The sequence below is a fragment of the Stegodyphus dumicola genome, chromosome 6 (genome assembly GCF_044657685.1).
Source record: "Stegodyphus dumicola isolate Sdum_Otavi_A_Nest chromosome 6, ASM4465768v1".
NCBI lineage: Eukaryota > Metazoa > Arthropoda > Arachnida > Araneae > Eresidae > Stegodyphus > Stegodyphus dumicola.
The window spans coordinates 151,992,025-152,008,086 of record NC_140773.1 but is presented as its reverse complement, the minus strand read 5'-3'; the positions used below and the strand labels follow the sequence as shown (position 1 = coordinate 152,008,086).

At 32.3% G+C, this 16,062-nt stretch overlaps 1 protein-coding gene across 2 annotated transcripts in view; it reads left to right on the top strand.

Moving 5' to 3' along the window:
• Positions 1–14,644, top strand: part of CycB (Cyclin B) — a 74,671-nt gene extending 60,027 nt beyond the window's left edge. For both annotated transcript variants that reach the window (XM_085819038.1, XM_085819037.1), the window contains exon 8: positions 14,342–14,644. In XM_085819038.1, coding sequence (XP_085675164.1) covers positions 14,342–14,440 — 99 coding nt within the window. In that variant the 3' untranslated portion in view covers positions 14,441–14,644. The remainder of the gene's footprint in view (positions 1–14,341) is intronic.
• The last annotated feature ends 1,418 nt before the right edge of the window (positions 14,645–16,062 follow it).

Sequence of the window (16,062 nt, the reverse complement as noted above, 5' to 3'; positions counted from 1 at the left end):
ACGAAACAGTTACTCAGATGCAAATATAAAACAATCTTTGACGTGAATGGTTTTACTCTTTTTGCAATTTCTTATGATACTGCAGAGCTTGACAGATTTACATTATTAGAAGATCATGCCCAGTTACTTAGCATGGAACTTGACTTCGTCCCCCTTTGGATATTTACCAGCAAACTGGGTATATTTTGTAGTGAAGTGTCTCCCCAAATTCCAAATTCGACTTCTTATGTGTGCGTGTTTTTGGTGGCAAATGAGACAACTCGGAAGGCCATTTGTGTTGCATATGAATGCAAACGACTCCGCCCAATCCTGATTGAACTCTGTTTTCTTCTTCAGTTCTTCTCTTTTTTTACCAGCTGCCATAAGACGGCGAAGCTGAAAAAATGAACAATAGTTCAAATTAACAGTACAGTAACAATGGTTCAAATTTATCTCATTACGGTCATGGTAAGTATAACTAACGATTATGAAAATAAAAGCTATTGAGAAATTAGGTACTTAAAAAAATATTTTCTTATTTTTTTAAGGGTTTTGATAGTAAATTATTAGTTTTTCTGTATGGAACTGAAAAGCTGCAACTTTACATCAAAAGAGCCGCAGGTTGCCGATCCCTGGTGTAATTTATTGAGGGCTTTTTGTACCATTTAAATCATGTGGGCCGTAATAATCAGGAATTATGTTTTCTGATGTGTTTATCTAAAATGTCTCTTAATATAGTTCTATTTCCTTTATTTTCTCTTATTTTTGTGATTTTTCACCATTCCAAAGCATAGGGCATTGCTAACATGTATTTATTCTCATATGCACAGTTACGTACAAAAAAACCTTTTTGTTGATAAAGATATTAAACTGACTATACAAAAAATTAATATTGTATATCTCAATACATATTAGGTTCATTTCATAGAATTTTCTGGAGTAATTCTCAGAACTGAAATTATTAAAGAAGTAAGATTAACAATTTTTCTGTGTGTGTAGTTTTTTAAACAGAAGTTTTCAATTAAGTTAGAAAATTCAAAGATAATGAAAATTACTGCAGAGAAAACTGATTATATATAGAAGCAATTTTTTCATCAAAAGCATATCTTTTAAAATATCAGAAAATCAGCTGAAACATTAAAAAAAATTCCAGAATAGGAAAATTGATTTTTTATTGAAATGCATTAGCTCAATAATTTATAGTTTTCATCTCTCTGCAAATTGACTATGCTTAAGCCCTAGTAATAGTCAAGCAATTTGTTCTGTCTGTGAAATTAATTACCTAAACAAAAGAAGATTTAAACAAACTCTTAAAGAATAAAATGCACGATTTGTGCTTAATAATTTCATTCTGAACTGCTTGCAAGATATCAGTAACAGAAAAGGTAGGTTTGCAATTTAAAATTAAACTGATGCTGGAAACTATAATGTAAAAAGTCTAACAAGAACTTGCTCAAATTATTACATATGCAATTTAACTGTGGTTAGCAAAATGACTAATGCTGGATAAATCATTTACAAAGCTGAATGAAAGAAATTTGCCACTGTTAACTGTCAAAAGCTGTCTTATCTGTTAAGCGCTTAAATCTTATTTACATTCTGGTAGGAGTTAATAAAAATTGCCGCTATAGTTCTAAATCAAAGAAAATGGGTTAATATTAAATGTATGTTCGTTTTAACAGAAGTTCAAGAAAAGGAAATAAATACAAGTCGGCCAAAGTATCCAGAAAAAAATTGGATTGGAGCTACAAATATTTTGTAGTGTTATGAGTGTTTTATAGATCAGTATATATAATGGTTCTAATACTTTTTAAATATAAATTATGTATATAATTACATAATTTCATGATGTAATTTCAGTAGTGCTGTTTTTAACAAATATTTTTTAGTAGTGACTGTGTAAATTTCAAGATGTGCGACTAAATGTTTTATGAAATCGTGTTAATAATTTAATGTTTTTATTCGAACTCTTAAGGATTTAGTTTTATTCTCAAACTTGTTTTTACTAAATTTGCTTTATTCAAGTATTGGATTGTTTTATAATAATACATACTCAAATACTCCTGTTTTTTTCTTGGAATAGTATATAAAACATGAAGACACTTGCATAAATAATAGCTAATAAGTCTTTAATTTTTTTCATTGATGGTTATTACTTAATTTCCATTTAAAGAAAACTATCTACACTGTGATAAGATTATTCTGACTAGGAAAACTAACTGATAAGGGCATACATTAAAATCTTGTTACTCTTTTGGAATAATTTTTGGCAGTAGTCATCCATGCCAACTCTCTGGTAATGCACTGGAAAAAAAAAAAAAAAATTCCTGTTTGTATAAATGTTACAACTACAGTGGTAAAATGCAAATGAATGTTGAGCAAAATGACACTTCTTGAATAAGGATTCTTAACTTAAAAATTCAGAAAAATGCTGTGTAATTTAAGTTTCAAATTAACCCCGTAACTGGTGTGGAAAACATACAAGATTCATTTCCCAGTGCCACGGTTTTTCACAGGGGCGCGTAGTTATTAGTATTGGTTGGGGGAATAAGTGAAAGTTTTACTTTCTAAAAACTGTTTACTTTCACAAAATAAAGAATAAAAGAAAAAAATGAATGCAAAAAATGTAATGTTTAGAGTAAAAGTATAATAAAAATGATGTTTTTATAAAAAAGATCCCTAAAATGGAGTTTCGATCAATTTATTTTTAGACCAGTAAAGTGTAATATCAGGTTTCAGTGTTACACCTTGTAAAATCAGTATGCCTAAAAAGACTCATATTTCTTCTGAACTGGTTGAATGCCATGATTTTGTTCTTGATTTTTCCTTATCAAGGTGTTGGTTCATATACTCATCTACAAAACTGTTAGTTTGAGTAACAATATGAAGCACGAGCAGTTCATCAAAAAATAATTCAAAAAAGATAAACGGGTTTGAAACATTAGTGATATCTTTCTTTATTCCTGGAACCTACTACAAAAAGTAAACGAAAAATGAGGACACAGAATAAAAAAAAAAAAGTTTTACTGAAACAACACAAGCAGTCATTACTTGCACCACTTTAGACACCTCCCTCTCTCCAATTTCTCCCCACACTTCTCTGAAATAATATCGTCCTTCGCATACTTTATCAAGGTCATTGTGCTGTTGCATTCCAAAGCTTTGCGAATAATTTTACGGGTAGCAGCGCAAAGCAAATGATAGTACTTTTGAAGGATGTATGTATACGCCCACGGCAGTTAAGTGGGAAATCTATAAATTAAAGCAAACTCCATAAGTGTACTGTGAAAAACATTTAATACATTAAAATCCTAGCTTTTCAGTTGCTAGATACAAGATTCCAAAAGTACCTTGAAAACAATTCTAGACTGCAGCCTAATTCTAATAAATTGTAGGTATATTATTGTATGGCATGCTATTGTAACAAAAAGTAAACTCAAGAGATACAATTTGGACATACAAGTACTATCCGTGATCTCGAAAAAATGTTCGATGAGGTGTGTGGTGTGGAACGGATTAATCGAAATAGTCAGCCCTGTAGAATTTATGTTTAATCATATACATTTCTCACATAGAAAAAATGACCATTTATTTATATTGTGACTCTTCTCTTAACCCTCTGACTGGCAAGACCATATATATACTGCCTAGAATATTTTTCATGATGTCTGTGAGGGCATCCACATACATGCATCTTGAAATATGTCCAAGAAATTAATCATTATATTAACCCTCTAACCGGCAAGGCCGTATATATATGACCTGGAATATTTTTGTGATGTCTAAAAATTTATATATGTGTATATTAAATTATGTTATGTACAGGGTTGCCACGCTACCTGAAAAACCGGGAAAAGTCAGGGAATTTTAGTATTTTTCTCAAAATCTGGAAAAGTCAGGGAAGTTCATACGATCCAGCCAAAAAAAGCGATTTTTGTGCCGACGTCGGGAGAGGTAACTTTTTTGGCGAATTATGTATCACGTGAGTGTCATTCAGGTAGCTGGCATAGAGCCAATTTTCGCAGCTCCAATTTGATTGTCTTTTAGAAAGGCAAAGCAACTTTTGGTTTCCAATATTCTTGAGAATCGCATGTGCAGTGCATGAACTAAAGAAAGTACCTGTTCTCGTATAAAACAAAATGGGTTTAATCCTAGTATACGGTACCATGGTTAGAATCAAAAAATATGTATTGTAAAGAAGGAAAACCTCTCTGCAACAGACGTGGCTGTGGCTCCGTTCCATCATAGAGGGAAAACAGCTGTGCATGTCTGATATATCTGTTGCCAAAGCTCGAAACCGGTGTCGAAGTTCGAAGGTCACGTTATCAAGAGTTCATAAAATGAATATCGTTTAAAATTTCTTTAACCACTTGTGCTAAAAAGACGTGCCACGCACGTCAAGATGCTTTTGTCTCAAACCGCGAGCGACGTGAACACGTCGATAAGCATTTATCGCAAAAATGAAAATAACGTGCTGCACACATCGCCTAACAACGAGATTGTTTATTTCTCGAGTTACAGCTCTGGATTGCACTCGGAGATGCGGAGCAGCGTAAATGAGACACTTTACCGCTTGTTATATTGTAGCGCACGGCACCGCAACCAAAAAGTTTAGTCTTAGCGCAAGTGGTTAAACTCTAAAGGAAAAGAAAATATTTTTTGGTGCAAGTAAATTAATTCATGGATTAGTTATTTTCAGGAAAAAAAAAAACTACGAAAATCCGTTTTTAAAATTATTGCGAAAAATCCAAGAAGAAACGTCCTTTGATAAAACGTTTCTTCTTGGATTTTTCGCAATAATTTAAAAACGGATTTTCGTAGTTTTCTTTTTGTCAAAAAGCGTTTCTTCTTAACACGTGTTTCTCAATTTCCTGTACACATCGCGGAGAGGGAAATTCTGGCCGCCAGGTTCCGTCGCCAAATCCCTTGGCAAATTTTCCCTCCGCATTCTAGCGGCGTAATAGCATTTTACTTGTATGGAACCTTTTCTTCTTTACATACACGTTCTTTGGTTAGAATAATAATGGGATTTGGCGACATCTTGATGCGCAGTAAACGGGTCATTTTGGTCTTGGCGACAATTTTCAAAATCGTGCTAAAGCCTTACCGTATACTAGAATTTTACCGCAAAATCTTTTTAAACCTTTTTTTTCTTTTTAATAAATAAATACCTTGCCATTTTGCAGTAAAATAAAAAAATAGTAATCAGTTATCTAGGCTAGCCATGTAATATAACTATATTCGCTAAAATATCGTTGATTATTCTAATTCAATTTTTAAGTAATTATTTTTATGTTATTCATATAATTTAATGTCGCTTCTTCCCTCTAAATTTATTTATTATTAGTAAATATTTCCAAATTTCAGGAAATTTTCTCTGACATAATCCTGAAATTAATTATAGCAGTATGATGACATACCAAATTTAATACAAATTTAATGCACATATTTTTCCTTATGTATGCTGCGAAATAAATATAAAATACCTCAATTTATTAAAATAGATTTCTTTCTTTCGTTTAGCTGCAGAATGTCTGCAAAAAAAGCCTTATTTTATTCCAGATTGGGAAGATTCTAATTTCTATCTTCAGTGGAGAAAACAACAACTATTATAATTATATTTGTGTTTTCAAGTGTTAAGGTGCCTTTTAAGAACATACCTCACGCAAATTAAATTTACCTAAAATCTAACCTAACTATTTAGCATTGCATTGTTAAGGACCGGATTAGCCTTGTGTTGAACTGGTGATGATCATGAGTAATAATTAAATAAAACATACATTTGTTATCCAATATATATATCTTAAATTTTATTAAGTTTCTTAAGTGGAAAACTAAACAAAATTATCAAACAAAGTATACCAAGAATAATTAAGAATAAATGTCCTCTGGGATTTATTAAATAATTAAGTGAATTTGCTACACAATACAAGTAATACCATAATTAATTTACCTCTTAGTACAGCCAACGTACATTACGCGGATAGACTGGAATTTTCTTGAAACACACCTGGAAAACCTGGAAAAGTCAGGGAATTTCATTCTCCTGTTTGAGTGGCAACCCTGTATATATTAAGAAATTGTGGAAATATAATAAAGGTACGCAAATCTAGGTATAAAATACCAGAAGAATTTTTACATTAATATAAAGAAAATCATTTTTCTCATAGTTTTGGGAAATTTGTGCTTTCTTGGCGAAAACCCTAGACGGTCAGAGTGCTAATACAGATAAATTCAGATATAAAGTACCAGGGCTAATTTGGCATTAAAATCGAGAAAATGCCTCTTTCTCATATCAGCTTTCAAAAATTTGGGTTTTCTTAGTGAAACACTGTGTTGGTCAGAGGCTTGTAGTCCGATTTCTATTTTCAGGTGGTCACAATTTTTCCCCTCCCTCTCATTTCTTCTTGGCAAAGTTGTCAACTCTTCCGATTTAGGCCGAAGACTCCCGATTTTCGACTGCTCTCCCGTCAACCCAATTTACAATATATTTCTCCCTACTTTTTCTTATTCTTAATATTTCTCACGATTTTTAATGGAACTTGGCTTAATACTTTGTTATATGAACAAAAAAAGTTTTTTTGGACGTCTGAAAGCAATTGAATTTTCTTTAGATTATATCTAAAACAAAACCTTGCGAATCAGATGAGAATTTCTGCTTTGTGAGTTAGAGCATACGTATCCAGAAATGTCGTTCTCCAAATCTCCAATGGGCATCAAGCTCCACTGCGTGTCATCTAGCATATATTAGCCAATGAGCACAAAGCAAACTCAAGGCTGTTATTTGGATGTTATTTCGTTCATCTTGTCCCTAGTTGTGCGAGTACACGTGCCTTCGGGGAAATAGTGTTATAAATTATCATCTTTTGTTATGTCTGCGAGAAAGGTGAAGTACTCGTGTATATTTCAAAACGTACACAGTTGACTTTACTTCCATTATTTCCTCAAGAAAATGTAATAAATTTGTGATGTGTACCCTCTGTCACTGTGATTTTTCGATTTCGCATGGTGCAAGGGCGGATGTTCTGAAACATGTGCGTACACAAAAACACAAGGACAACATTAGCTGTTTTGAAAAAAAAAAACTAAAAATTAAATTTTTCTTTGGAAACAAAGGACCAAAGTGATTAATGCAGAATGTCTGTTCTCTGTCTTTTTACTGGAGCACAACATGCCACTGAATGCATCGGATCACGCTGCAGCTTTATTTAGAAAAATGTTTTCCGATAGTGAAATCGCTAAGAAATACTCAAGTGCAAGGACCAAAACAGGTGCAATTGTTAAAGAAATGGGTTTGAAAAAATCTTCAGTTATTGATTGCATTAAAACAGCTCCGTTTTGCCTCTTTACGGATGGAAGCAATAATACCTATTCAAAACTGTATCCAATTGTTGTTTCTTTTTTTAATCCGGAGTCAACGGTGAAGTGATGCTAAAGTTGCTGATGTTTCTGCTCTAGCAAATGCATCTTTTTCTGATTTAAGGTACTTTTTGAACACATTTCCTGTGTTACTTCATTTAGTTGTGAAAGATGATATTGATATTGCCACTGATATACTGCAGTCACAGTTTTGCAGTTTACAGTTAGAAAACTTGGATGAAGTTATAAAATCAGCTCGGATTGTCATCCAGTGGAGTTAAATTGGAAAACTGAAAGGCGCTGATGGAATTTTAAAATACAGTCAAAAGTCGTTAATCCGGACTCGTCGGGACTTCGGCAATTCCGGATTATAGATCATCAGTTTAAATATAATAAGATGGCATGCAGAAATTACAAAAAAATATGAAACCGTAATTTATGAAATAAAGAACAATTATTATCTATAAGGTATCAAAATTTACAAAAAGAAAAAGCTTAATATTTATTTGTTTACTTTGTTTGTTTAGTTGTTTAAGTTGCTTCGTTTCATGTGATAATACTTGCTCTTTAATTCTATTAAACAGACATAATTTCTTGTTTAGCTACAGAGTTCCGCTGTTCAAGTCCTATAATTGCTGTGTCGAGAATATCGCCTAATTTGTCAATCGAAATTTTTTCGTTCTCGATAACCTCTGCTACTTTCTTCACTATCGGAAGCGAATTATAATGACGAGGAACTTGTTTTAAATCATATCAAAGACGGAGTACATAGAGATGAAATACATTTAGTAAGGAATTATAAGCCAAATAAAATGAAAACATCTGCCCTGAAGATAAGGATAGTGCTGACAGATCAACTTCCAATTCATTGCGCGCCGCGGCGTTCCTCCCGCCGAGCAGCGTGAAATTGATAAACAGATTTCGGAGCATACTTTCGCTTTAGATCCTTTACATATTAGCAAATATATATCGGAAATTCTATTTGATATAATCGAAAGTTCAAGCTTACTTTTATAAAATTGCTTTAGCAGTCTGCAAAAAATAAGCTGGATCCAATTTGAAGATTAAAAAACAACGCAATCTTCAACATTAACTGAATTAGATAGTTTTAGCTTAGCTTATACCGCTTGTTGTACATTAAACACGCATGCGTAAACGTTTTATGCGCACACGCACATTCGCAGCCGTAAAGGTCTTACGCGCACACGTAAACGCCTATGCGTGAACGCGACGCATGCGCAGAAAGTTTGTTGCTTTAAGGTCCAGATTATGGGTGTCCGAATTAACGACTTTTGACTGTATAATGAACTGTCTAGAATTATGTTGGCCATCGTGACGGTTCCCCATAGTAATGTGGAGAGTGAGAGGTTTTTCAGTGTTGTTGTGAAAACAAGGACTAAATTTAGATCTAATATTAGTGATGACACATTAGAAAACTTTTATTAGCGAAAGCAGGCCTATGTGGCAATTGCTATGAACAAAATTGTGAAGTTTCTTAACGAAAGCAAAATCTGCCAGTGTTCATAATATTTGTACAAAAACTGATTAAAGTGTCTCTTTTTTTAATAAAAAAAAAAGATGCAATAAAAATGTTTTTTATGTGTAAGGTATTTTTATGTTGCTTGCATTTAAGACTTGGTAACTATTTAAACTTAATTCATTATTAAAAACTATATTTTTATCATTTAAAGTCTTTTTAACATTGTGAAAAATCTCCTGATTTTTGAGTGTTGTAGGTTGGCAAGTATGCATTGGTTTACACTGTTTGTGACCACTGTGAACAGTATTTATTCTTATTGTGTGATAATTATGTACGTATATATGATATCCAGTTATGGTTGGTGTCTTGTGCACACTTTTAATGACACCCAGATTAATCTTTTCATTTATTTACAACACAGGTTATGTATACTTTACACAAATAGAAAAATATACTAGGGTAAAATTGCTGATTATAAATCACTACACTGAACATTAGGCCTCTCCTGCTGAAAGCCCATCTCCACCTAAAGGGATTAGATTAAAAGGACCAGGCAGTACAGGGCTATTCTAACCAGATAATGATTGAATTGAACTGCATAGACTTCCCATCTAATCTTAAAATATATATTTGGCATACTTCTGTTTTCTGTAATGTACTATTCAAGTTTAATAAGGCTTAAGTTTCTGGGTCTTCTTTTATATTAGAATAATGAGCAAGATGTCCAAATGTCTGAAAACTGGCTTCAAGTACACTGAAGACTCTAAATGGAACAATTGCCCCTCTAAACAAGAATTCATTTCTGAATCGCATTATGACTGATGATGAATCCATTGGGTAAAGACCCAGATAAAGTATTAAATAACTGTGCTAAGCATAGATTAATAAGCATGAGCTTATAATCAAAATGGAGAAGCTTCTGTCAGCTTTGATGCATGAAAGCCATGTGCATAATCATTTTCATGCAACCATCACAAAAACAGGGATACAAGTGTTATAAACATGGCTGACCAAAAGTCTAGCCTCCTGCTTCTTTGCTTTCATTTTCTTCAGATTTTAGCAACTTTTTTTTTTTTTTTCTGAGAATTATTTGTCAAACGGGAATAGTTTCTGACCTTCTGATGTACTTAGAAAATACTTTAATTTTCTTAATTGTATGTTTTTTCACTGCTGTACAAATTATTTTAGATGCTGTGAATTCTAGTTTTCGTTATTTTATATTTCAACTAGCAGCTTTGCTGCCAGCCTTCGTTTGGCTTTTAAATGGCCGGGAAAATGGCTGAAGGGAACACCAAACATTAAATTTAAAAACTGCATAGACTTTTACTCTGCAGAAAAACTTCATAAAAAAAGTTATTACGTATAACAAAATTACAATGAAATAAGCAATATTCCTTAATACAAATATTAATTATCCTAATAAATAAATTAACCAATTTCCCTTTGCAAATGGTATAAAGAATAATTATTTAACATTAAAACATATGTGGCAATAAATATCTCAGGAATTTTTGAAAACATTGCATTAATTTTTAATAAAAGTTGAAGTATACAATTATAAAGTGAAAGAAAATTATGTACATACATTTTTTAAAGTATTTTACCTGTCTTATATTGATAAGTACCACAAAACAAAAGGTCTAACGTTTTTCATCTGTGATCCACATCTCTCGCACTTCATTGAAGAAGCAATTAGCAAGGGTTTCTCCAAAAATTTAAAATAAATTTCCTCTGGCGCTATTAACAATTTATAAATAAATCTTTGATTAGAAAAGCCAGGTTGGCCAAAATAAGGTCTCAAATGTCAATTTTAATGCATAAATAATAACAGCCATACATAATGTTTAAAACATTAGATTAAATTTATAGATATTAATAAAACCAATTACTTTTTAAGTAAAGTGACATCATTGATTACATCATCCACAACATAAAATTATATAAAATATTATGAACAACAAAATTTTTATTTCAAATAAAAATGCAAAATTAAATTGATTTTTAATATTTAAAACACTGAATTTATGCATAATAAAACACATTATTTTTTAAATAAAATGACAACAAAGTATCGGTTACTATAAATAACTTATCCAGCAATGGGTTTACCATAAGTCGTATTACTAGCCAAACGAAAAATCTGCAAAATCCGTGCAACCGTCTACCAAAAAAATGACAATAAAAAATAATAAAATGAAATATGCCAATCTCTTAAAAACAGTGACATAAGAAATACGATGAAAAATTGTTGCCAAACCCATATTTCTAAAAGAATGAAACTATTTAAAATAATGTGATTTCATCAAAAATCTATCAACAACAATAAGGAAAATTGTTGCCAAAATCACATTTTTAAAGATGTGAGATGTGAAAAGTGTACTCAGAAGCTTCATTTAAAAATTTTTTTAGAAATACAAAATATTATCATTTTTCCAAAATTCTTTTCGTAAAAGCAGTCTCAAGGATGAAAGTTTAAAGTGTCTAAGAATCAAAGAAAAATAAACTGTACATTTTTAAAAATAAAGTTTTTTAGAAAAGTCCCGTTGAAAAGGTGTTAAGCTCCCTTTGCTAAATAAATTCGTACTTAATCGACGAATTAATTTTGAAACACGAAATTTATTTTGAGTTCGTAAAATAGCTAAGTGCCTACGTTTCATGACGATGTGAAAATGGAGTGTGTAGAGTAAAAATCTCGCTTTCCTATAGCCCGTTATGTCTCAAAATGACACGATTTTGTCAAAAAACATGAAATTTAAAATATTCTAATTCGAATTTCGAAAAAAATCGCTTTGAGGTGGACTGGCTCTTGTCTAGATGCACCTATGTACCAAATTTCGTAGCCGTGGGTCTATTAGCTTACGCGCAGCGCGAACAAAAGACACACACACACACAGACTCTTTGTTTTATTATATGTAGAGATGAGTTAGAAAGCATAAATATGCAAGTATTTAGGTTATAAAATTAGGAGATATGAAATATCTATAAAATTGGCATATCAGTTTAAAAGATGCTGTTAAAAATCATTCTGTCAAAACCTTAGTATAATATTAATTTTGCTGAAGAAAATATACTGAGTATTTAAACAAATGAGTTTACGTGAATATGGATTTCCTTGAATTTCGGTCATGTGCTTTTGTAATAAGTATTTGTTTTTCATTTTTATCCTTTCTAATTTGCTCATTAAAGATCTCTGTTGATTTTTAACTTAGAAATATTTTCATTTAAATATTTTTAATAAGTAGTATCAAATGCTTTAAATTTTACAATTAGAAAGGATCTTTATAATATTTAATTTTGTATGTTTGAATTTTAAATGTCTGCCTGATGTATACTCATATTTTTAAAATAAAACTTTCATATAGCTTCTGATTAAGTTTTTTAACCATCAATTTTACATAGATTTCAACTAATGTTAATCTTTTGATCTATGAAGCTACTCGGGTGACCTCTTTGTAAAGTAACACAAAAGGTTTAAAAGATACCTTTTTATTAGTTTGTGAGCTTAGCAGCAACATCACCTTTGTAACAGCAAACTGTGCCGATTGCGGGAATAATAAACAGTAAATACCAATATTTTAAATTTATAATGCAAAACACATGTATAAGTTCTGACTTAGATCCTTAATTTATGTGAGTAACTATGGTAAGAGAGCTTAAAGCCAATTCAAGTAATTCACTAGCTTGAGAAGTAATAATGACACATTACACTCTCTTGAACTCAAGGACTCTGTGTTTTAAATACATTATTAATTTGCATCCTTGTGGCAGCCAATAAAAGGCAATATCACAGTAAAACCTTACAAATTACTTAAGTGAACTACATTTAACTAGATAACTTCATTATTTAAGTCTCATCCATGGCGTAGTGGATGAGACTGCTGAATACTGTTCTAGATTCAAGCTCAAAAGAGTAGGTTAGCTGTATGAGCATCCCTATGTATAATGTAAATATGTGCAAGTCAATCCCTTCATTTCTTTAGACCAGGGTTTCTTGAAATTTTTTTCAGTCGTTGCCTCTTTTTATTACTGTAAAATATTTACAAATATTTTGTGGGACCCCTATAAGTATTGTGCAAATCTGACACACGCGTGAGTGAAACTGTCAATTTTTTCACCTATACTGTAATATACTACAGTCAAAAGTCGTTAATCCGGGCTCGTCGGGACTTCGGCGATTCCGGATTATCAATTTTTCCGGATTATAGATCATCAGTTTAAATCTCGTAAGATGGCATGCAGAAATTCTAAAATTAAAAATATGAAACCGTAATTTATGAAATAAAGAACAATTATGATCTAAAGGGTATGAAAATTTGCATAAAGAAAAAGCTTAATATTTATTTGTTTACTTTTTTAAACATTTCTTTCAATGTAAGTTGTTTAAGTTTTGCTTCGTTTCATGTGATAATACTTTCTCTTTAATTCTATTAAACAGACATAATTTCTTGTTCAGTTACAAAGTTCCGCTGTTCAAGTCCTATAATTGCTGTGTCTAGAACACCGATTAATTTGTCAATCGAAATTTTTTCGTTTTCAATAATCTCACTTTCTTCGCTATCGAAAGCGAATTATAATGACGAGGAACTTGTTTTAAATCATATCAAAGACGGAGCATATCGAGATGAAATACTACATTTGGTAAGGAATTATAAGCCAAATAAAATAAAAACATCTGCGCTGAAGATAAGGATAGTGTTGACAGATCAACTTCCAATTCATTACCCCCCCCCCCCCCCCCCCGCCGAGCAGCGTGAAATTGATAAACAGATTTCGGATTTCAAACCATACTTTCGCTTTAGATCCTTTACATATTAACGAATATATATTGGAAATTCTATTTGATATAATCGAAAGTTTAAGCTTACTTTTATAAAATTGGTCTTACAGTCTGCAAAAAATAATAAGCCGGATCCAATTCGAAAATTAAGAAACCACACAATCATCAACATTAACTGAAATAGATAATTAGATAATTTTAGCTTATACGTCCACTATACATAAAACGCGCACGCGAAAACGTATTCTGCACTTGCGCACACTCGTATGCGCAGTCGTAAAAGGTCTTATGCGCACGCGTAAACGCCTATGCGCATGTAGTCAATGCGGCGCATGCGCAGAAAGTTTTTAGTTTTGAGGTCCGGATTATAGATCATTCCGAATTATGGGTGTCCGAATTAACGACTTTTGACTGTATTGTAGTTTTAAGTCATTAATTTTAATTTCTAATTTTAAGACATAGAACAATATGAAAATTTTAAATAAGTAACAGACGAAATGACGATTTCTCAGCAAAGCAAGGAAAATGAATCTTTATAAAAAGAATACAAACGTTTCCATTTTTTCTTTGTCTGTATTGTCTTTGTCCATTTTCAGATACATTGTGTAAAAATATTTCGCAATTGTAAAATTATTATAAGTCAAAGAAATATCAAATCTATTAAATTCTTTGTGCATTGAAATGTTTTAAATTTATAAATATATCTGATCTAAAAATTTAGGTTTGTGATAAAAATATTTTCTAGGCTGTCCATTTGAAGTATGCAAGCAGCAAGTTACATAAAATCAGTACCATTCCTCAGTTGAAATCACCTATCGTGAAGGAATTGGCTGGAAAAAAATAAAACCATTTCTATCATGTAACACTTTTAAATTAAATTTCTTTGCATTCATTTTTGTACTGATCATGAAAAGGACTGTGAACATATTTCTTTTCATTTAGTGTGGATTTTTATCTGACAAATTTTACTGTAAATTTAATGACTTGTAAATGCTATTTTATCGTGTGTAAATTGTGTATAATAATAATAAAAAGTATGTAATTTTCATTGTGTTAAAATATTTTTAAGGTATTTTTTGTTAGAGTTGATCTCTAATTGTATTTATGAAATAAATAAAAGGTACTTTTCAAATTTCGTGAATAGTCTAACTAAAACCTATTTCATATTTACAGAGAACAGTAAAATCTAATTGTAAAGCTTTTGTGTAAATAAAAAATTGCTAGATTGAATTTCTGCAAAAATTTATAAATATATTTTCTAAATTTTTTTTTTAAGATGGTTTTCATATTAATAGTAGGTAATATCTGTATTTAAAAGTGAATATATATGCTAATATAGCTTCATACCAACTTGGTCTCAGTTGCAGTTAGAATTTTAGCTCTGTAAAAATGTAAAGAGGAATCTAATGACGCAAAATAAAGGCATTGCATATTTCAGTATCCGTATAATAATGATTCATCCGCCAACTTTCATCAAATATTTCCTACACGATCGAAATTTCAAGTGAAGGTTGATTCTGTGCTCTCCAATGTGTCTCCAAAGTCAAGAGGAGGGTGTTCTGCAAGACTGTGCGAAATAGTACTCTTTAGATTTAATATTAACTTAATTTTAAAACTGTCTTGCTATCCTGCCTCAATGTGGCGGCGGAGGTGTCGCTGGACGGAACGGATGAAGTACGTTGGGAGCATAGCTCCTGTTAGGACCACCCTAGGTGTGAAGGCTGTTCCAATATATCCAGCTAAAGCATATTGGGTGAAAATGCTTCAGGGGATTACCATCTCGGTGATCGGGTGTCACAATTCTGGAACCCCAATGACCGCTCCTCCTTTCTGCCTCCTCTCCTCTTAACTGCAACTTTTCCCGTTTTTCTTCTCCCGTGTGGTTTCCTCTTCCGAGGTTCGGGCTCGTCATAAGAAACTGGAACAGCCTTGCCCCTAGTTCTTTGAGTGGCGAGAAAACTGCAGGTGTGGAGACCCATGTCACTGGAAAGGAGGGTCCTGGTAGTTGGGGGGGTGAGATACCGTCTCCAACACACTGCTTTGGCTTCTGCTTCAGTTAAATGAGAGGCACCTTGTCTTCCTCACGGGTGTCAATCGGCTGGTCACTAGTCCTTGTCTCGATGGCTTGGGGATAAGCTCTTGGGAGTACCCGCTTTTGGGAAAGCAGACTGTGGGACTACGTATAGGTCCGGTTAGCCCTGGCATGGGAATCTGTCCCCTTGTTGGGCTCCATGGTGGGTGGGGCGGTAGGACCCAAATCTTTCTCCATTTACCGTATTTGACGGCATATAAGACTTACCGTATTTACGCGAATCTAATGCGCATCGTTTTTGGACAAATGTAGTATTCAAAATTGGGGTGCGCATTAGATTCGAGTGCAAAGTTTGCCGATGACGTCAACAAAATTTCTCGACTACATTTACCGTTACATTTATCGTTGGCACATTATTGCATAGAGGATACAAA